At 33.3% G+C, this 23,369-nt stretch overlaps 2 protein-coding genes and 2 long non-coding RNA genes across 4 annotated transcripts; 1 reads left to right on the forward strand and 3 right to left on the reverse strand.

Annotated features, from left to right (window-relative positions):
* Positions 1–285: 285 nt before the first annotated feature.
* Positions 286–2,409, reverse strand: LOC149254963 (uncharacterized). Its single transcript, XR_016267199.1, has 2 exons — positions 943–2,409; positions 286–834 (listed from the first exon to the last, which is right to left on the reverse strand). It is a non-coding gene; the product is annotated as an uncharacterized LOC149254963 (long non-coding RNA).
* On the reverse strand, positions 2,408–3,457 carry LOC149254964 (uncharacterized). Its single transcript, XR_016265493.1, has 2 exons — positions 2,968–3,457; positions 2,408–2,789 (listed from the first exon to the last, which is right to left on the reverse strand). It is a non-coding gene; the product is annotated as an uncharacterized LOC149254964 (long non-coding RNA).
* Positions 3,458–4,029: 572 nt separating this feature from the next.
* On the reverse strand, positions 4,030–5,343 carry LOC149254965 (leucine-rich repeat protein 1-like). Its single transcript, XM_089460281.1, has 4 exons — positions 5,099–5,343; positions 4,767–4,899; positions 4,618–4,689; positions 4,030–4,334 (listed from the first exon to the last, which is right to left on the reverse strand). The coding sequence occupies exons 1-4, from the start codon at positions 5,169–5,171 to the stop codon at positions 4,283–4,285; spliced, it is 330 nt and encodes a 109-aa protein (XP_089316407.1). The 5' UTR covers positions 5,172–5,343; the 3' UTR covers positions 4,030–4,282.
* Positions 5,344–17,794: 12,451 nt separating this feature from the next.
* LOC149254966 (endoglucanase 8-like) lies at positions 17,795–22,780 on the forward strand. The gene is made up of 6 exons (XM_089457148.1): positions 17,795–18,044; positions 20,187–20,399; positions 20,563–20,823; positions 20,934–21,011; positions 21,136–21,288; positions 21,423–22,780. The coding sequence occupies exons 1-6, from the start codon at positions 17,829–17,831 to the stop codon at positions 21,537–21,539; spliced, it is 1,038 nt and encodes a 345-aa protein (XP_089313274.1). The 5' UTR covers positions 17,795–17,828; the 3' UTR covers positions 21,540–22,780.
* The last annotated feature ends 589 nt before the right edge of the window (positions 22,781–23,369 follow it).

A 23,369-nucleotide genomic window follows, 5' to 3' on the forward strand; every position in this document is an offset into this window, starting at 1 on the left:
TCAAAGGTGTGAAACAGCTACTGGGTGGGGACCTTACATGGATATCATAGGGTGCAAGTACATGTCACTGTGAAAGAACAATAGATTATGCACAAAAAAACAGTTTCCAAACCACTTCGCTTTCCCAGTAAAATGAGATCAGAGAAAACCTTAGGAACCATATTTTTGTTGTAAATGTAGAAACTTTGATAAATTTTTGTAATCCCAAAAATATTCACTATAAAGATTTGGCAAAAATATTGCAAAAACAAACAACAAATGTTAAAAAATTCCAAGATTCTGCCCTACAACTTTTCTAAAATTAAGTTGTTCTTAAATATAACCATCAGTTTTAATGAACCTTCTGCAAAATTCAGATTATCTAACAAACTAACAATATTAGGCAAATTTATATTAAATTTGTAAAAGACCATTTGATACTCTCCAAACCCTATCGAAAAGTTCATACATTCAAATATAGTGTAAAGTTTAACCACTTTGTGAGACAATTTATTAATAGTAAAAGAAACTAATGAAAATGCAGTAAATTTGTATTATGTACTGAAAAACGGAGGCGAAGGAGTACAGTAACACTGGTTGCAAAAAGAATTAGGAAGTTTAAACCTATAAATTTAAAAGGTTGCCTTAAACTTATAAAGGTGTCCAGGCATTGAACAAGCAATAAGCAAGTTATTCTAGCATATCATTATCGTTTTTATTTGCAGCCCATCTACCTTACTGACAGAGACACGCAGCACATAACATAAACCCTACTCTATAAGCTTTTTTAATTCCAATAACATAATGTTCCTAGCTGATTTGGTATCCCCGTACTTTGAAAGCTGTTCATTTTCTCTGATTCACAGACAGGCTTGTTAGCGAATACAGATAAAATGAATCCTGCTCAATTCAGAATGTTATAACTTTAAAATTAAGAACCTATTATATATAGCAAACAAGCACCTGAAATTATCTAAAGTCAGAAGTTGCGTTATCTCCTTATACAACTCCTCATTGAAGGAAGCAAACACTTTTAGGTCCTTTACTAGTATTTCTACAGCTTTGGCTCGGTCTGCCCTGGAAAGACATCCATTTGAAAAGAGGTTATATATATTTGACATCTATTTGACATCTTAAAACTATACTCATTAATTAAATGATCATCCATATTGTAAGCAAAGAACATTTCACTCATGATGCTCACCATTGGATTAATGACAATGATTTATATTAAGAAAACAGAGATCCACGAAAAAAAATATTTCTAGGTTCAAACAGAAAAGTTAGCCTTGAAAATACACAAATTTAATGCTTGATGCAATTTCATAGGAAGTCGACAGTTGAATCTTTCCTCAATATCATCATGTTGCTTAAAACTTGCATTAGAACATCGACCTAAGACCTACGAGTTGGGAATTAAGTCAGGAATTCAAAAAAATGAAAGTTAAATTAGTAATAAAAGAAGACATTTTTCATAATAAAGAAGTTTTCAATGTCCATATAATGTTAAGTTTGTACATAGAGGATACTACATACTACAATTCCCTGTGTATTCTTGACAGTTGATAGGTCTGTTGGTTGTCTGTTGTGAAATTTGATCAGAAAACAGACTGTTTAGTTTTGGTTTTCTTGTATTATTCACAGAGATAAATAAGTCCGCCTTATAAAACTCACAAATTCAGATTGGTTGAGTCAATCTAACTTGCGTTTGGCTTGTGAGTTTGAGTCAAACTTAAAGAAGCTGACTAGACTCGGTTCCCTCGAAAGAACCACATCGGACTTGGAAGTTGACTCGGAGTCGAAAGAGTATTTATATTTCTAATAATTTTATAATAGTTTATATAATTTGATCTAAGTGGTAGCTCCAGGACCTTCTTAATATCAGGAAAACAAAGCTAATAAAAATATGGAAATTTAGCTAATGTAAAATGGCAGAATAATTTAATCCATAATCACCACACAAAATGAATATTAATTAAATATAAAATACTCTGTTCTAACAGTTATTTTTCCGATGCTAAGGAGTTTACCCAAAATCAAAATTAAACCAGAGAAAGTAGCAACGTCTTACCATAACCAACTTTCTTAGCGAAACTGGAAATCGCAAAGAAAGGGGAGAAGTTCCAATTATCATTCGCACAGTTACCATGGACATGTAAATGCGATAAATAAATCCCAAAATGCATTATTAGATACCATCTTGTAGGAATAACAGACATAACCAATCAGATATTCTTAAAATAATGAGTACCAAAATGTGTAGTCGATTCCACAAAAAAATTACAAATTCCACAAAATCCCAAGCCATCGGAGATCTCCACAAAATGGTGCAAAGCAAACATACGATTAACCAGAAAACAGAAAAAGGAGCGTTGAATGCTTAAAAAAAAAATTCAAAACCAGGATCCCGGCCATTAGAAGGCACCCTTTACCCAATGTTTCGAAGTTCCGTATGCTCGTCTCCGTAGGCCTCGTATACTGAAATGATCTTCGGAATGGCAGCGGCGTATGCTTGGCCCTCTGAATAATACACTCCCTCTATGGAATTCTTTGGCTGCTCGGAGCTGTGAAATCCATCGGCAGCATAGCCCTCGCGCTTCATCACAACATACACGGTGGTTGGTGCAGGTGGCGGAGTAGCCGGCGGAGGTTGAGCAGAATTAACCTTTTTAGCGGCTGCTTTTCTAGGCACCATTACTGCAAGCAAACCCTAACCGGGAAGAGGAGAGAAAGGAATATTGACAGTCTGCACTGCAATCCTTCATGACAGTAGGAATATATAGCCGAAGGAGGGAAACTTAACGGACAAGCTGCAGAAACTCATAAAACCGCAGAAACTCAAGAACATTTCATAAATAAAAATAAAATAACGAAAGATCTACTTACTTGTGGACCGTTTCCTTAAACTTTTCCTCATCTAGAAACTGGAGAATGAGAAACACGAGTTCTCTACTAAGAGAAGACATGGCCGACAACTTTGGCACCTACCGGACTTTAACCTTTGTCCTCAGTCAACGTGCTGAGAAAATCCCCTGTTTATTATCTCCAACGTCTGTACCATTCTTTTACGCATAAATCTCAAAGCTCATCGAATAGGCCAGCGTCCGAAGCTCGAAACGCTTCCAAGAAACAAATCTCGAGCAGGGAAGGGCCAGAAAGATCTATCTCAGAGCTAAATCGCATCGGTAGGAGGAAATCACGGGCCGCAAAGTTCGTAAACAGAGACAGCCACAGATTGGCCTTGTAAAGTGCAAGATAAAAACATCAGCGCGAAGACGCTCGAGAAAAACAGTTAGGGTTTAACAGAAATTCCTACCATTTCGTCTGAAGGATGATGAAGAGCATGCCGAGACGGTGGCGCTAAAAACCTGAAAGGATGATGAAGACCATGATGAGACGGGTGGCGCCAGATGTCTATTTCATGCTTTCACCCACTGTCTCATGCAGAAAAAGCTGACCATTTCTTCAGCACTTTCAACAGAAGAAAAAATTAAAAAATAAACAAAATATACAAGAAAGCGTTATTTATCATAGCTAAATCCATTGCTTGCAGACACGGTTCAATTTCTCTTTTTCTCTTTACCATGATACACAGCTTCTCAAAACCCATATAATATCACAAACCTCAAACAAGTATAGAGAAGCATGGATAATAAAAAAATGCCAAAAAACCAACCACTCCAATACAAATCCCAAACATTATATTACAGACATGGCTTTCATAGAGTATCAAAGTCTGTGCGCCAGAGCTTACAGATATTGGAGCATCGAGCAGTATGCTCATCTGTTCCGTTAGAGGGTCGTATTGCGCCTGATGACCCCAGGTTTCCCCAGCCCCCAAAGAAAAATTGAAGTCACCCCCAATGATAGTGTTCTGAGTGATATGGTGACCAGACAAGAAATGTTGCCAGAAGGTGAGCCGATTATCTCCAGCGTCTGTACCGTTCTTTTACGCATAAATCTCAAAGCTCATCGAACAGGCCAGCGTCCGAAGCTCGAAACGCTTCCAAGAAACAAATCTCGAGCAGGGAAGGGCCAGAAAGATCTATCTCAGAGCTAAATCGCATCGGTAGGAGGAAATCACGGGCCGCAAAGTTCGTAAACAGAGATAGCCACAGATTGGCCTTGTAAAGCGCAAGATAAAAACATCAGCGCGAAGACGCTCGAGAAAAACAGTTAGGGTTTAACAGAAATTCCTACCATTTCGTCTGAAGGATGATGAAGAGCATGCCGAGACGGTGGCGCTAAAAACCTGAAAGGATGATGAAGACCATGACGAGACGGGTGGCGCCAGATGTCTATTTCATGCTTTCACCCGCTGTCTCATGCAGAAAAAGCTGACCATTTCTTCAGCACTTTCAATAGAAGAAAAAATTAAAAAATAAACAAAATATACAAGAAAGCGTTATTTATCATAGCTAAATCCATTGCTTGCAGACACGGTTCAATTTATCTTTTTCTCTTTACCATGATACACAGCTTCTCAAAACCCATATAATATCACAAACCTCAAACAAGTATAGAGAAGCATGGATAATAAAAAAATGCCAAAAAACCAACCACTCCAATACAAATCCCAAACATTATATTACAGACATGGCTTTCATAGAGTATCAAAGTCTGTGCGCCAGAGCTTACAGATATTGGAGGTGTGTAAGCCTTCCCAGATCACGAACCAGAGATCTAGACAGTCTAGCATTTCCCAGGTCCCTAAAAAACAAATTCAGTTAGCTTGCTAATCCAAAAGAACTGTAATAAAATAGAGTTCTTGATTTCATTAAACTTACAGTCTGGTAACACGGTTATCTCTGTCACATGTAACGTAAAACCAAGTACAAGGATTCACCAAGGTCGGATCCCAGCTCTGCAGCACATTCCCTGGATCATGCAAGTTTCTTCTGAGAGCATAGAGAGCATCACCTGCAAGCACACTTATGAGCACTAATTTGTACAAATCCCAACACAAATTTATAAAAGGCCTAAACATTCATAGCAGTTATTTCAAGCTAAAGTCCTCCAAATTGTTAGAATTACATAACATAACTATGAAAACACATGCATGTTCAGACCATAACACTCAGAAAAAAACACAATAGGATGACTTGGGTTTGTTGGCCACCTTCAGAATTTGCAGCCACCTTTACAGCAAATATTGCTAACATTAACATGAATAGAACCCAACAGTCCTCCATGCTTTCTCCAGCTGGGCTTGCTCCACCACAAAGGAGTAACAGACACACAGTACGTTTCAAGGACTCAGAGCTATTAGCCAAGAATACCGCTCTGCTTATGCACACGGCACAAAGAAGGTAAGGTTGGGTGTATTTATAGGCAATAACTGCACTATACACGACACACCTCAACCTCTTTTTTCGTTCAAAATGCTAACTCATGCATTTAACGGTTACAAACCATTAAATTCCAAATGCCCTAATCATCTAGACTGCCCGAATTTTCGAGTTTTTTTTGTTACAATTTTCCGACTCTAACTATCCACGTGTCATCACGGGAGAAAAAGGAACGACGAAAGTCTGTTCCATAGGGAAGGCCTATCGGCCTAATTATCATTTGATTGATTAACATTTTCCTTCTCAATTTGTTCTTCAATAATAATAGGATAATATTTATGAATTGCTTTTCTTAATATAAGATGAATATCATTTAAATCAAGAGGGGTAATCATATAAGTTGGAAAATTTGGTAGCTCAACATTGTAAGCATGTTGAGCTACTTTATTGTTGGGGTTTGGAACAAGTTATGCAAGTAACTGGGTAGGTCATGGAGGAATTTGGTTTGATGGTAATTGTAATTGTGATTATGAATTTGTGGCTATTGAGGTGAGGTATGATAGGATTCTTGAACTTGCTGGGGATGTTTGGTTTGTAGAGGATATTGTGGATATTGCTATGGAAAATATGGACAATTTAGCATTTTCCCATAGGCAAACCCTCACCATCCTTGTTTCCAAGTTCATTTTTGAGTTTGCGTGGTGACCATGTTTCCCGAGGCATAGGATGAATCCAATTTTGTTGGGGGTGTTGTTGGTTTGAATAATAAGAATTAAATTGTTGTGTAGGGTATTGAGACATACTTGATGCTCATGACTACCAATATATTTTTGGTGCAACAAAAAAAAGTTGTTCTGTAACTTCTTTGTCTTTTTCATAGACTACTTTAAGTTCCGGTATTGAAGGGAAATTTCCTTTTACATGTTTCCCTACACCAATATGACAATGTTCATATTATTTAAAGGATTTTTTCTCAAGAATCCGAAATAAGATTCCATGTTTCCTTCGGATTCAAGAATGACCTCACCTCACCTGCCTACCATTAGGGTTTTGTTGAATTTAATAACTGGAAAAAAATTATTATTAAAAAAATTCAAAAATGTTATTATACTAATATGAATGGTCCTCTATATTAGTACATTTTTAAATAGAAAAATACCATCATTTACATGATAAAGTTAGACATTCCATGGTTAGAAAAAGCTAAAGTTTCATTAAGTTTTGTAGTATTTTTTAAAACAAAATCTAGCTCCCTCTACATATATATTTGTTGCATTTCATCTTATTACAACATCCAAAAATTAATAGTTGAAACATGTCAAATTATTTTATTTATTTGTTTTAGGTTGTGAACAATGTATCACAAGAGTGTTTTTTTACTTTAGAAATAAAAATTTTAAGTGATTAGAAAATTATTTTTATATGATTGGTAAAGTGTTATGAATATTTTATTGAACACTGTATTATAATAAGTCCAATGTATTAAAATAAATTCGATAATATTATGTTTAAAATTCAAAATCTATATTTGAAGATTTATTTTTTTTTAGATTTATGGATCGATAAATTACTATTTATTACATATGCATGGAAATTATAATTATGTAGAAAATAGAGAACAATGAAATAAAACTCACAAACCACAAATTAACACAAGATATAACTTGGGAAATCTTTTCAGGAGACAATTCAACTAGAAGGTGTGGTTACTTTTCTCTCTTTCCTTGAATGGAAAATGGATACAAGTACAAAGAAGTGAGGTGTGTGGTCCGTGGGATATTGCAATGCACAAATCCTCTCTATTTTCTCTTTCCTATCCTCTCTTAGCTACTCTACTCATCTATGAAAAACTGCACTGGAATATGATGGAACCCCTTTTCCTCCCAACGACCCAATTATAACACAACTTGATAGCTTATTGGTTGTTAAATTTGATTCCCCAAATCTTAATTAGTGTTACAACATTGACTCTTCTAGAAAATTCTTCATCATGATCATGTGGCTAGCCCATTTTCCATGAATAATGGGTGCTGACATGACTTATGGTGGTTAAAACAAGAAAGCCAACTTCCGAAAGTGACATAGCTTTTGCATACAAACTCTGATTGAGGCAATTCTTGCATCGTTGAAAAGGTTTATGTGTGTAGAATAATAAAAGCATGAGGTGCTTAAGAAACAAATTTTTACTCCAAAAAAATATCAATTTATGCCTCAAACTACTCCCTGAAGGTTTCAGACCCCAATTTGCCAAACTAGGTCCTGCTAGTAAAAATGGTTCTGTGCGCTGATTCCTCCACTAATTCCACTATAAAAGCATAAAAATGGATGATAAACAATATAATGATCTAATACAGATCACCATAAGATAAAATATTCAAAAACAAAAGTATAAACCTATATGATAAAAGGGTGCATAATAATATAATCACTCACTTTAGAAGATGATTCCTCCATAGCCATATACATTGAAACAATAAGAAAGACACTTAAAAATTAATTTATTATGCTAATATGCATGTATATTTTGGAATATGAATTTTAGAATTTTAATTTAACTATCAGTGATTATTAGGTGGGTGGAAGCAATTTAACCCCAATGGAATATTCTATAATATTTTAGTAGTTGTCACATATCAAAGGCTTTGATTTATTTCAAAATTACTTATTTCTTTCTAACCTTTCAGTTAAGATGATTAATTAAAAAAATGTCATATGAACAAGAGTTATGGTTTCTTGGACATGTGATATTATTAAGCTATGGTATTGTAACAAAACTTATTTATAGGTTAAGAACTTCAATAGTAAAGTAGGAATGAATCTCCGTGATTAATAACCTTGTTACATGCTTTTTTAAGTGTATATATATTTAACTCATAAATTAATTTGTTAATAGTAATAATAATATAATTTACTTAATTTTGATAATTTGTTTTGAAAATAATGTGAGATTAATCCTAAAGTAAGTGTTTTGATACCTTATCAACCATTTAACTTATATGAATGTGTTAATTATTTTATAAAAAATTAACATAAATAAAATTAAAATAAATTCCCATTTTATTTATTCTCTCTAAAAATAATTAAAAAACATACCTACTAAAATAAGTTCCCATCTTATTGTTCCCTCTTAAAAATAATATTCATTTCAATAATGTCAGCTAGAATAGAAAAAAGGAAAGAGAGAAAAACAAGACAACATATTGACGTATTCCTCAACTACCTTGGTAGTGGCGGCGGAAAATACACCAGCCAAATTTATTATACGAATGATCTGAAACCAAAATTTAATCTAGGAAATGCATAAAAAAATTTGAAAATTTTTAATACAGAAAATATAACGCAATAGCGTGATCGCTCTATAGTTAATCAATGACCTAACAATAAAAAAATGGATAAAATTCATACCCACCAAAATATTTTTGTTCCTAAGAGGGACTTAGGTATCTTATTTTTAAAGAGGATAAACGAAAAGACTAAAAATGACACAATTATCAACAAGATTTCATAAGAGTACAATGATTGGTGTGATACAATTAAAAATGACTAGAAATTTAAGATCAAGAAGATTTCATAAGAGTACAATGATTGGTGTGATACAATTAAAAATGCGACATTGCATATATTTTTAAATTAAAAAAAATAATAGTTAATTTCGTGATTATTGCATTGTGTCATGTGATAGATTTGTAAAAATATAATTTTAATTTAATTTAATAATTTTAATTTTTATTGTTGTTAAAGAATTTTGAAGTTTAAAGTGAACTTAATTTTTTTTTTTTTTATTTTATATAGTAAAATTAAAATAGGAAAAAATTATATAATAATAATTTGGTTTATAGTAAGATAGATATAATTTTTATTTTTATTGTTGTTAAAGAATTTTGAAGTTTAAAGTGAATATAATTTATTTATTTTTATTTTATATATAGTAAAATTAAAATAGGAAAAATTTATATAATAATAATTTAGTTTATAAGATAGATATAATGTTATTTTTTTGTTTTGAAATCGAGATTTTTATTAATTTATATAAGAATATATTATGAGAAGTTTGTTATTAGTCTATTGCTAATTTCATTTTCACTGAACTTATTGATCATAAGATAATGGCAAAAATAGTTTGACAATAACAATAATAAACACAGAGATCATATGTCGATCACTCAAAAAATGTAAAGGGCCCCAAGAACCAAAATGCATCCAATATTTATCCCCAATCAATAAGATTGCTCGACACCTGGAATGTTTGGTCCATTTTCAGAAGGTAGAGGAGGGTGAAGACCCTCATGAATGTGCGCTTCCAAATGTGCCAATCCGCCCTCTAATCTGTCCAACCTCGCCTAGATCCTTTTCTGCCCACAATGCAAGGATAATAGTGTATCCATCATGTGCCATTGGTTATGTTGAAGGTCATTCATGAAAGTAATGATTTCATTTTAGTCATCATGCCAGTTGCATGTGAATTGCTCCAGAATGGTGGTTACCAGTTGAATTTGGTTTTCCAGTGAATCAAATGGAGGTGGGAGATCAATTCCACCAGGAGATGGAGGTGGTTATTGGTCTACCTCCTCCCCAAAGTCTCGAATTTATGCCTGATGGTCTTCTCCCTAGCCGTGAGGCCCTATGCATTTGTGAACATGAACTCACTGGCATTGCATGGCTGTGGAATTTCAATTGAAGGTCACCAATCCCATACCCTATGCTCAAAGAAATCGTCATCCACACCCTGAGACAAGGAGACTAAGAAGATTTACAAAATTATGCACTAGAGAGGGGTTGACACAAACATTCTAGACAATAACCATACCTGGAACAATAATTGACTCATAGGCCCAAAAGAAAAGAAGGGAAACCCCATAAAAAACACCATTACCTCCCCAATCGACCTCAATTAATGAACACCAACAAAGGAGTAAGATAGAGACCAGGAGGGGCCTATCCCCAACAACCATAAACTCAGCCACGACTATCCCAAGCCGAATAACTGTTCCATCACAAAAGTTAACATTCTAGAAAAGAGAAAGAATATGAGCAAAATTGAAGACTGGGGGGGGGGGGATTTAACTAGTGAGATTGAAAATGAGGTGGCCACTCTCAAAGTCACCATAATCATCAACGCCAATTGTTGATTTCTTTGAATAAATTCTCAACTCCTGTCGTCTGTCTGTGCAGACCACCATGAGCCTAGGTCCCAAGCCCTTTTCAACCGAGTTTCTACCGTGATAGGGGATAAGCATCCAAGCTTTGAAACGATGACTATTCTAACTATTATAGTTTGGGGAGCCATGGATGGAAAGGATAGCAATCCACCTTGCACTCCAACGAAGACATTACCTACCAATTTCCCTCTTCCCATTACCATGCAAATCCAATGACTTTCCAATAGAACCCACATATCACATATACCACAATGCCCTTCGAGAACTATCTATTCTCGCGCGCCACATGAGGCGTATTTAATACACTTCATGTCATTTAATGCCATGTGGCATGGGGTTAAATGTCCCTCCCTGTCCTTCACTTAACATCGAGGTCACCCCCATCAGGGGTATTAAGTCCCACTGTGAAATAATTAAAAAAAATAACATAATAAATATCTCTCATGCTTTTAATTATAACTATATATTATTTTAAATATGAAACTTAACTTATATTAAATGAAATGCTTTTTGTTTTTGTTTTTGGTAAGTTAAGATTTCTATTGTTAATAAAACAATTGCAGTTGTTACTGTTGTTATTTGTCTTTGGTATGCCACATGGGAAACCACACCAGAGACAAGATAATTGTTGGTCAGTTAGTGTCCAAAATGGTATGAGGAAAAGAGCACCCAACAAACGTACAATTTGCCTATCCCTTTGAGGGGAAAACTAGCTGAAAGAAAAACAAAATTATAGACCGAATTTTGAGATTGTATGCAAAGAACTAATAGCATTGGTCTAAAAATAAAAGAAATTGTCCCATAAGTGGGGAGACCAACCCTGAACACTACAACCAAAGAATCCAAAAAATTTCGACAAAATGAATAGAACAAAAATTAAGAAAAAATTGAGTCATGAAGATAAGGAGGTGTCTAATTCAATTGGGTGGTCTGAATCCTTGCAATGTGGTATCACTGTCAAACCTGGAGGCAAGCCCATTTCAAGGCGAGCAATATGGCCCGCCAAATCCATCAACAACAACTTTAACTCCTCCAACTTGTGTGTGAGGTTGTCTCGAGCATCCCATATATTAACCATAGCTTTATGTAGAAGTAGTTTAATGTGCCAATAAAAATAAGAAATGAATGATTTTTATGGTCTTTGGTGTTTCCAATGTCCAGATCCCAATCCACAATATTGTCCATAACCTCAGAGTATAGTATGCCTTCATCCTCAACTGCGTAAATTTTTGAGTAGATTTTAAGGGGAGTGTGATATTTATAGTGGCGGGCAAAAGTATTAGCTCAAAAATGAGCCTGTGAGCCTCTAACACTCCCACAACCTATAGCACCTTGTCAGATACATGTAGACTGTCATGTCATAGTGGCTAAGGGAAGAAAGAATTGAGTGAGTCAAAGGAGACTCAAAATTTAATGATGAACGAAGTGTAGGCCGAAGAAGAGATTAATACTTTCCTTGAGGAAAAAGGCTATGTCTATGATCACCTATGCATGTCCTCCATCATCCATTAGTGTTAATGAGGGCACGAGGAAAGTTAGAGAGAAGCTATCAAAAGGAGAACCAAGGAAAGAGAAGTTGCAAGCAAGAGTCATGTTGGGAGGTGGAAACAATTGGGAGGAATTGGAAAAAAATGAAAATGGAAATCATTTTAGCGAGCTTGGAGATAACACCCTTCACGAAGTTTGTGGAGGCATTGACATGAGTGAGTTTAATGCAATATATCTTGCAAGGAGGGAGGCATCACTACCAAGACTGAGTTTATTGTACTCACTAATCAGTTATCATGTTAGGAGGGGGAGAGGCCTTGAACCCTAGCCCGAATTCTAACTGACACTTCACCTTCAGCCCTAAACACCTCATCAAGGAATATTAAATAAAATATTATCTAAAATTTATAAATATAGATAATTTTAAGTAATTTAATTTACTAAATAAAATGTAATATAAAATAAATTTAATTTAATATATAATATATATATATATATATATATATATATATATATATATATATATATATATATATATATATATATATTTTTTTTTTTTTTTGAAGATAATGGCTATAATAGACACCTAGGTCTCAAATCTTTTTGAAAAGCTAGCCTCGGACCTAAACCAAAAAAGGATCCCCTTGGTTTTGAAAACTACGTGCAACTTCCTTTCATAAGGGGAACCACTGACAAGATCACACACATTCTGTGTAAGAATAAGGTGCATGCTTCCTTTAAGCCCCTCAGCACTATTCGTAGCTCCCTTAAGTCAATCAAGGATCATGTTGACCCCAAAGATATGAAAGGTGTTTACTTAGTCCCTTGCTCATGTGGAACACCATATATTGGAGAAATAGGTTGTTCCATCAAGCAAAGGATCCAAGAGCATGCGGCAGATATTAGGCATAATAGATCCCGCTCGTCTGCCTTAGCTGAGCATGCGTCTAATACTAAACACCACATATGTATTGAAGATTCCTGTGTTTTAGCCAAAATTGATAATTCCATAATAGGAAGTTCAGGGAGGCTTTAGGAATTGAGAAGCACGATAAAAATCTGAATAGGGATGAAGGTTGGAAAATTAGCAGCAACTGATCCTGCTCTCTATTCCTAGTTTTTTTTTTGGAAATTGCCTATTTCTTTAGTCTCTTTTTTATTTAATTTTATTACTTATTCATTTAATTTTTATTATTATAATTTATTTTTATTTACAATTTTTTATTTATTTAATTTTTTTTTCAGTGATCTTGTTTTTAATAATTTGTATTGATCCTTCTTTTGACTTCCTTTATTTTCTCCATAATTTTAGCATTTCATCTTTGTATATATTTATTTATTTATTATTATTATTATTTTTTTCAATACATGAGGATTGTTTTGAACATTTGATTTCATTTGACTTTGACTTTTTAACGTATAAAAAAAATAAAAAAAATTGTTTTTTGATTTTTTTTTTACTTTCTAATGGATGAATTTGTTTTCTCTGAAACATCTACACCTATATATATTGTTAATGTTAGATCATATACTCCACTTTTGCTCTGACAATGAACCACACTAGAGGATTCAAAACTTTAGTTCCAAAAAATTATTCGATGTGATCTCTCCAAAAAGAAAAAATCTCTTTTAAAAATTTAAAATTTATTAACTAATTAATAATATTAATATTTAATAAAACCATTTCATAATTTAAAATTTATTTAAATTAAAAAAATCATTACCACATTGTTTATTTGAAAATTCTGCACTATTTCAAATGACAAAGTGTTCTCATTGAACTTTACACACATGCATATGTTATATATTTTAAATTATTTTAAAAAATAGAAGTAAGTATGTATATTTTTAATAATGGTTTTAATCATTAAAATGATTTAGATTAAGTTATAAAGCAATATATCACTATCATTATAATTCAAAATTTTATATAATAGTTTGAGGTTAGATATATTAATAATTTGTGACTTAATCAAAATTAAGGAGCACTAAAGTGACTATTATTTTAGGGTGTCTAACTCTCTATCCTTATCACAACATGCTAATATGTCACTTCCAAAAATTGAGTTCTGGCCCGAATGAGAGCAAGCAATCTTCCCAACTACCCAAATTATAGATATTGCAATATACCATTGCACTCAAAATTTAAATATATATATATATATATATATATATATATATATATATATATATATATATACCATATTTACAAAGCCAATGCTAGTAGCTAATGGATAAGACCATAACACTAGATGGCCCTAACGTGTGACCTACTATTTTAAGCCTACCCATAAAGAAACTAGGCATCATCAAAATTGGACAAGGTCATCACTGCCATATATAAAAAAATTCCAAAATTTGATAAGAGATATTAACATTTCTAAAAATAAAAAATCTTTATGAGTTGATCAAACCTATAAATACATAAAACAAAAATAAAATTATAGATAGTAAAATTAAACCTGGTTGTAAGCTATGGTTGTCGAAGCATCCTCAGGGATGTAAATAGGATTTACCCTAGAAACTAGATTGGTCTCATAGATAAGGAATCCTCACTACTTCTTTTCCTTCCACTTTTAGAGCCAGAAGAAGACACCCTTGCTTCTTTACCCTGCCTAGTCATGCTCGCAAGTATTTGTGCTCTATTTGGTGAGGGCATAAGAAATCAATGTTTTGGTATGCTAGTATAGCTGCAATATTCTATGGCATTTCATGTCACGAGTGTGGCTGGTTCCCATATATGGGACAATATCTGTAGCTTCATTCATTACCTCTTCATAATTCACCACTTCTTGCTTAATTTTAACCTCAACTTCTTGTTGCATTATCACATTTCTTGTTGTAGGGGAGGCAAAGCTGAAAAAATACTGAGCAAGTTCTCTGGTTGCAATTCCCTCTGTAGCTGGGTTAAGGAGAAATTGGAAAAGGGAAAATACCTTTGAAATTAAATTAAAATAAAAGGAGATGATATATCAACTTGTAGTAGAGAGAGAAGAGCCATATTTTAGAGCATGCAAGGGTCGATCCTATTGTAATAAACATTCCCCACAGCCAAAACCAATTGATTAAACACATCGTTGTATCATTGCCTTATATAATTATCTTGAAAGCCATGTTAATCGATAAATGAACATGACATTGCTACAATGGAGGAACCATGATATAGGACTAGAAAGTTACCATTAATACCTAGTACTGCATGTCATGATTTGGGCAAAGGATGATGCATGACCTAGCTTTGTGGACTTTCGTCATCCCATTAATACCTAGTATTACATGTCATGGGTTGGTAGAAGACAATGCATGACCTAGCTTTGCAGGACTTCGTCATCCCACCCCACCCCTTGTCCTTCTTTCATCAAATTCACCTCATACAAATAATATTATACTATATAAATATCAATGCTATATTTTTATATTATTTATTTTTATTTTTATTGAAAATACTTATATTATCTATCTAATTGATGCCAATGCATCTATCTCCCAAATTTACCCTTTCTTCATTCCAAATTTCTTAGTGTAATCCTGAAATTTATATTAGATTAAAACACTGAATTTCTAAGCCCTAATCTCCAAGGGTGTAATATGCACTATCCACATAACCAAGCACTAAGACTTAGCATTTTTCCAGAGTTCCACTTGTATTTGGGATAATTTGTTAGTAAGTTCCTTGCCGATGACCTGGATTTCTTTAGACCTAGATATGTCTCAACCCAAATAATATTTTGGTGCACTTCCCAAAATCTACAGGGTCCACACCTAATTTTTTTCTAATGATCTGGATACTTTATTTAACCTAGATATATGCCCCGAACATAATTCATTTTCTTTAATCCAGATATGTTGTGACCCAAATAATCTCCTTCTAATTCAAATATAACCTTGATACAAATATATTTTTCCTAGCCCATATTTATCGCTTCAACTCACATGCCTTCACTTTAATTTGAATATAACTTCTCAATCTGAAAATCTAGGAATCCAGATCAGTTGTAAGTGACACACTTTGGGAAGGCTTGGATGAGGCTTGAACCATATTTCTTTATGGCATGACCTCAAAGCCTTGTTGTGGGGTACACTCTAGATACTCAAGTTTGGGATGTGGTTTCAATCCAGACTCAGGTGAAATCTACATTACCAACAATTATGAAGCTTAGATGCTCCTTGACTTGGATACTATGTTGCAAACTAGTATGCATGACGAAGATTGTTGACAAAATAATTCTTTATTTTTTCCATCTAATGAACTATTTATAAAATGAATTTGGACTTGCAAAAAGGTAATGTTATAACACTTGACTCCAGTCTGGATTGATGACCCCGAATTGCGCTGTAACCACAATTTACTTTGTAACTTCGAATTACAGCCGACGATAGCGATTCTTGATCATTCATTATGAAATATCAATTTTCCTTGCAACAAGGCTAAAAATGATCTCGTTTTACGTTCACAATTCTCACATTCTCGCCAATCTAGACATTACATAGTGAATGTAAAAACCCAAGCATTCATATAAAACATGACATAGAGATTGTGTGAGAGAGACTCCACTGCAAATTCAACACACCATCTCGTAGTATTCTTGCTCAACATTTATTAACATGACCAGCATTGATATTCAATAATCAATTGTTATATTGAGGGTTGTTAAATATTGCTATAATCTCCCTTCTTGGCCTCTCAAACCTTTTCTTACACCCACTCTCTATCTTATTCTTCTCTTCTCTCTGTCTATCTCACTCTCTACCCTTGTTTTCAGGACTCTATTATATACAAGGTGCCAATTTTGTTGAGATTCACTAAATATGGATCAAATTATCCCTACATAGAAATATCCAATCTAAGCCTAAAATCTCTAACTCCAATAAATCACTTCAAATAGTGAATATTATGTAGATGGTAAATTAATTCTCCACTTTTCAAATCAATCATTATTACATCTTAATTATGAAAACAAATCTCTTAATCATATCTTAAATTAAATTAAAGAAATCCACTTTATTTTTTAGTAAATTTGGTAAGACCTCTTAAGTCTGGTGGACTCTTAAAGAGATACTTCAACATCACTAATATATAAATATATTAATGATATAGTTTCAATTATATTAATATAAAAAGAAAATATTACGAATAATCTACATGATTAAATGATAGCCATTTTAATTCTGGACACTCTCATATGGAATGATAGCCATTTTAATTCTGGACACTCTCATATGGAATGAAGGGAAAAAAGAAGAAGAAGTGATAATTACACTAGAATATTTAAATAATTATAATTGTAATTAATTATATAAGTAAGATAATGAAAAATTAATATACTTTATAATTATAATAATAATTATAAGTGAAGTTAGTAAATTTCGAAATAAATAATGCTTTTATGAATAGATTCTTTATTATTATATAAAGGGAAATCAAAGTTTCTTATTATTAATGTTGTAAAAATTTGATTACATTTTCATTAGTGCACAAACTTTGTAGTAACATTTTGTATTTTTAAAATTAAGTGTTAATGACCCTACCTTGTGCTTCTTGTAAGGTTTGAAAGAAATTGTGATTATGATGTCCTTGGAGGCAGCCGACAGTGTCACTATTTGGCATTTGGTTTATGTTTTTGAGAGGATTTTCTTCCTCTACGTGCTACCCATCTCAGGCCCATCTCAGGCAACCGACACTCACAAACTTCCTTTAGTCCTTGAAATGAGCCAATATCTTGTCCTTCCAAATTGCAGATACCCCACGTAAAACATTCCACTGCTTTTTCACTTTATTCTTTGAGTCCAAATCAGTTCTATGCATCATTACACCAACGTGGAGAAGTAAATATATATACCCACCAATTTTGGTAGCTTTGTCTGCACGTTGTCCTTTATGTTTGTTGGGGTTTAGCAATCAGTTGCAGCAACAATGGGTTACAGGCTCACTGTTGGAAGGTTTGTCTGCATAATTCTTGCTACAGTGCTGTCAGCTGATCATCAATTTGTGTTGGGTGAGTTTGATTACAAAGATGCTCTGCATAAATCTATTCTGTTTCTGGAAGCTCAACGTTCAGGAAAACTGTCTAGTAGGAACAGGATCAGTTGGAGAGGAGATTCTGCTGTCACAGATGGACACATGCAAAATGTAGTAATATAATTACTCCTTTTGGTATTGCCATCTAAGTCTGAATGCTTTGCACAATGAGAAAATAATATTAATGGATGCTATAGTTCATATAAACTTGTCTAGAGACTACTCCCATGAAAATTTGCAGCCTTTTCAATTAAAAAACACGGGTTACCTGCCTTAGATTTTTATATTTTGAGCTGGCCATGGTCAAGCTAAATCAGATTTGTTTCACTGGTGAAGTTAGTGGAGTGTTGCTGGTAAACTGGTTTCATTATCATTATGGTCTGCTCTACCCTAATGGCTAAAGCCATTTCTAGTTTATTTGTTTTACGTTTGGGGTATTTTGACTATGATTGCAAACTGATAAAAATAAGTATTGTCTGTACAAATATTTCATTATTTCTGTTCTGTCATTACTTATGCCGTGTAAAATGTATCTTGTGTTGCAACTATAATTATGATTAAAAGGTAGGAATTTCAAAATGAAATGCATTCTGTGTTTATTTATAATTATATAAAAAAATAAAAATTTCAAAATGAAATTAAAAAAATTGAAACTGTTTGTGTGCTCAAAGAAATTAAAAAAACCCAAAGATTTGTTTATGGATCCATTATATTAATCATTTAAATTTAAATTTATTTCTAATCAATTAATGCGGCTCATTTAATTGTCTTGAAAAGCTATATTAGTAAGTTTTAAAATAGTTCTAAATATTGACCATTTAAATAATTTATGTGATAAATTCCGAAAACAAATCTCTAAATGACTCTACTAAAAAAACCACCTTTCATATATATATATTAAGATGCAGTTAATTTGGTAACCAAATTCCTATTCCATGCCGTTCTTTAAACCTATTGTCTAAATTTAGAGATTTACTTATAAGGATTTAGATTATCATTTCAAAACAGTAATTAGTTTTTTTGTTATCCGATTAAATTCCATCACTTTATTTAAACTTATTGTCTAGATTTACTAGTGGGGGTTTAGATTATCATTACAAAATAATAACTATATTTTTTTCCTTTCCCATGATGAGCACTTTGCCCACCAAATTTCACCCTTTTTATTATTTAAACTTCTCGATCTGAGTGATGAGTTTTACATTATCACTGAGATCTGGGCATTGCCAGCACAATTGAAATAGATATTGTCTGTGAAAATATTTCATTATTTCTGTTCTTTGAATGTACCATGTATCCCACGCTCAATTACAATTTCAATTGAGCTTATTGTCTGTGCAGGTATTTCAATGAATGTACCATGTATCCCACGCTCAATTACAATTTCAATTGAGCTTATTGTCTGTGCAGGTATTTCAACATTGTGTATTATCATTGAGATCTGGGCATTGGCAGCACATTTGAAATAGATATTATCTGTGAAAATATTTCATTATTTCTGTTCTTTGAATGTACAATGTATCCCACGCTCATTTACAATTTCAATTGAGCTTATTGTCTGTGCAGGTATTTCAACATTGTGTATTAAAGATATTGTTGTATCCTTATTAATTCCAATCGCTCTACTTTCAATTGCTCTACTTTCAGATCAATACGTGTTTTAGATTCTATGGCTACTCAGCAATTTTCATTTTTCCATGATTACAAACTATTGTCCCAAGCCAGGCAAAAATCTAAAAGAGAGCTATAGCTTTGTAAGTTAAAAAGAAAACTGGCTAATGAATTTTGATGGAATGATAAAACGTAATAATGATATTTTTCACCAAGTTTGTTAAGTTTTTAAAGTAAGGTGGTGATATTCTTCATAAAAATTTGAACGGTCAAATCCATGTCTTGGTTGGCAAATCCTCTCGATTATTGATGCAATGGTAAATTAAATACCGACCCAACAATGAATTCTAAATTAAATTAAGTTTGCTACGCTTTAAAGGATCCCATTAACACTCTCCAAATAATTTTGTGAATATAATATTTAGTCCAGATCCTACCAATTCCTGATAACTTGGTACATTAGATAACTCACCACAACTTAATTTGAATTAAGGACTCTTCCTTGAAAGTGACAGGTTTGCTAGGGTACCATCAACATTCTCCATCCAAATAATTTGTGCATCCAATATGTAGTCCAGATCCTCAACAAGTCTGGAAAGATACAATGATGTTTCGCATGGTTTTTACTGTGTTTTTGTGTAGGTGGATTTGGTGGGAGGTTACTACGATGCTGGGGATAATGTGAAGTATGGACTTCCCATGGCATTCACAGTTACCATGTTGGCATGGGGAGCCCTTCACTATGAAGTTGAACTTGCAGCAGCTAGAGAATTGGAGAACGTTAGGAATGCCATTAGGTGGGGTACTGATTATTTCATCAAAGCAAGTGCCACTAAAAACCAGCTATGGGTTCAGGTAAACTAATTATTATAGCATTTAAATCACACTAAGGCTCACACTAACTAGCATTTATAGTTTTTTTATGATTTTGATTTTTAGGGCAAACTTTAACTAATGAGAATAGAAAATACTATAATTAGATTTACATAGAACATATGTTTAACTGTTTTTTTTTCAGGTGGGAGATCCTATTGCAGACCATAGCTGTTGGCAGAACCCAGAGAGAATGGACACTCCAAGGACTTTGTACAAAATAGATAATAGCTGTTGGCAGAACCCAGAGAGAATGGACACTCCAAGGACTTTGTACAAAATAGATAAATCCACTCCAGGGACAGAAATTGCAGCAGAGACTGCTGCAGCATTGGCTGCTTCCTCCATTGTCTTTCTAACCGCTGACAATCCTTATTCCCATCGCCTCCTCAAAAGAGCTAGATTGGTATAAGATTAATCTCTTCCAAATTGAAAGTTAAATTAATCTAAAAATGCAATATCCCCTTCAATTTTTTATAACATTCACATAATTGAATATGTAATGTATTATTGCAGATCTTTCGTTTTGCTGACCAGTACCGTGGAACATATGATGGAGAATGCCCTTTCTATTGCTCTGTCTCAGGCTATGATGTATACTTTCCCCTTAATGACACATATTTTCAAATTAAATACACATTACTAACACACCATTATTTAAAAGTACATAATGAGTAACTTCATGATGCCTTATTCTTCTTCCTCGGTCAATATGCAGGACGAGCTTGCATGGGCAGCATCATGGCTGTATAGGGCAACTGGATTGTCAAAATATACCAAATACATACTTCAGCAGAATTTTTCTACTTCCACTGAATCTGACTTCAGCTGGGATCTCAAATCTCCAGGTGTTCAAGTCCTCATGTCTCGTGTAAGTTGATATCTACATAAATCATATTAATTACCAAATGTTTAAGCTAGTCAATTGAGATAAAAGTTTGAAATCTTGTCACTTGACCTTCAACTTACCCACATTATCATAAAACTAATAATAAAACATGGCAGCTATATTTCTCTGGAGAATCCAACTTGGAAGTTTACAGAAAGAAAGCAGAAGCATTTCTCTGCTCAGTTCTTCCAGAAAGTCCTCATTTCAAACTTTCCACAACACCAGGTAATTGAAAATTTCCCCTTATGCTATGGGTTTCAAAGTTAAGCTCCTTAAGAATGTTTAATCTGTTGCATTTGGACAGGAGGATTGTTATATGTCAGAGATAGTGCAAATACGCAATATGCTACAAGCATATCATTCCTTGTATCAGTATACAGTGATTTGTTATCAAAATACAAGCAATCCCTGCAATGTGGCGATCAAATCTATGAACCAAGCAACCTGATTGCATTTGCCAAAAAACAAGTACATATACATATGTATATTGGTATATTGGATTTTTCCTTTTGCAAAATATTTAATAAAGGACCATAACAACTTATCATACTAGTGTATCTATTTCCACATTTTCAGAATTTAAGAAATTCAAAGTTAGTTAGATATCTGTTTTCTGGATCATCACATTACATATATACATTTGTGATGGATCTTGAAGACAATATCTAAATAATTTTATTCACAAAAGTCTCTATTGAGAAATTCAAAATTAAAATCTCTATTGAGAGATTCAAAATTATAATTTAATTAGTTTTCATATCTACATAGGTTAAAAAAACCAACAAAGTATTTTCTTACGCATCTGCATCTGATCTGAGACCACCTTGGTTATCTGGATGCAATAATGATTTAGCTATCGACTACATTGCGTTTAATATTGTAAAATTTACAGATTGATTACATATTGGGTAAAAATCCTGTGGGCATGTCTTTCATGGTGGGTTTCGGTGACAAATATCCACAGCAAGCTCATCACAGAGGGTCTTCAATAGTTTCAATATACGTGGAGTCGACAACGATATCATGTACCGAAGGTTTCATGGTGTGGTTCCACAGACCAGCACCGAACCCAAATGAATTAACAGGTGCAGTTGTAGGAGGGCCTGATCGCCATGAAAGGTTTGAGGATTGCAGGGCCGATCCGAGCAAGCTTGAGCCCACAACGTATATCAATGCCCCTCTCGTGGGAGTCCTGGCTAAGCTCCACAGTATCAGCATGAAATCACCAATTTAAATTTGAAAGGTTATGCTATTAATTCATTCTTTGTTCTAAGTTTGCTTCCCGTTGTGGCTAGGTTAATTAGCCAATGGAAGAAAGTATATGAACTTTGTTTATTCTGGGCTCTAGGATTATTTTTTGGGTCATTTCAGCTTGTTGGATCCCATGGCCAGATTGAAGGCTTGTCACTGCTACTTCCATCCTGGATCCTGTATGCAGAGCAGGCTTTGTAAATCGATTTTTCCTTTTAAATAAAGTAAAATTGTATCACTTGTAAATAGAGAGACTTTACGTCTTGGATCCTGTACGAATAGGGTTTAATATGGCTGGTCAATTCTCTCCTCCTTTGCTTTATTGATTATAAATTTGTATTACTTGAAAAAAAAAGAGAGTATATGGGGTCTCGAAGCTATTACATGAAACATTCATTTTCTGCGTTGGTTAATCGAGACTTAACCTTATTGTTATTACATGAAACATTCATTTTCTGCGTTGGTTAATCGAGACTTAACCTTATTGTTATTGAATAATATATATATATATATATATATATATATATATATATTATTAGTTTTTGTTAAAAAAAAAAAAAAAAAAATTGAAACATGCACTTTTAGACAAAGTTCCAATAACAACGCCAATACTCTTATACTTACACCAACACTCTTATTTTTACTATTAGTATGTGTTTTGCACTAATATACTTGTTTAGGGGTTTTATTTAAATTAAGTTTTGTAAAAGTTAATATAAAATTAAGTTATTTCATAACTTTATTATAAAGTGTATTTTATTTACTATGCAATATTTTTAATATTGTTTTTAAGTTATTTTTTTACTTACAAT

The sequence above is a fragment of the Pinus tabuliformis genome, chromosome 7 (genome assembly GCF_031772625.1).
Source record: "Pinus tabuliformis cultivar Carrire ecotype Pingquan chromosome 7, CPIR1, whole genome shotgun sequence".
In the NCBI taxonomy this organism is placed as follows: domain Eukaryota; kingdom Viridiplantae; phylum Streptophyta; class Pinopsida; order Pinales; family Pinaceae; genus Pinus; species Pinus tabuliformis.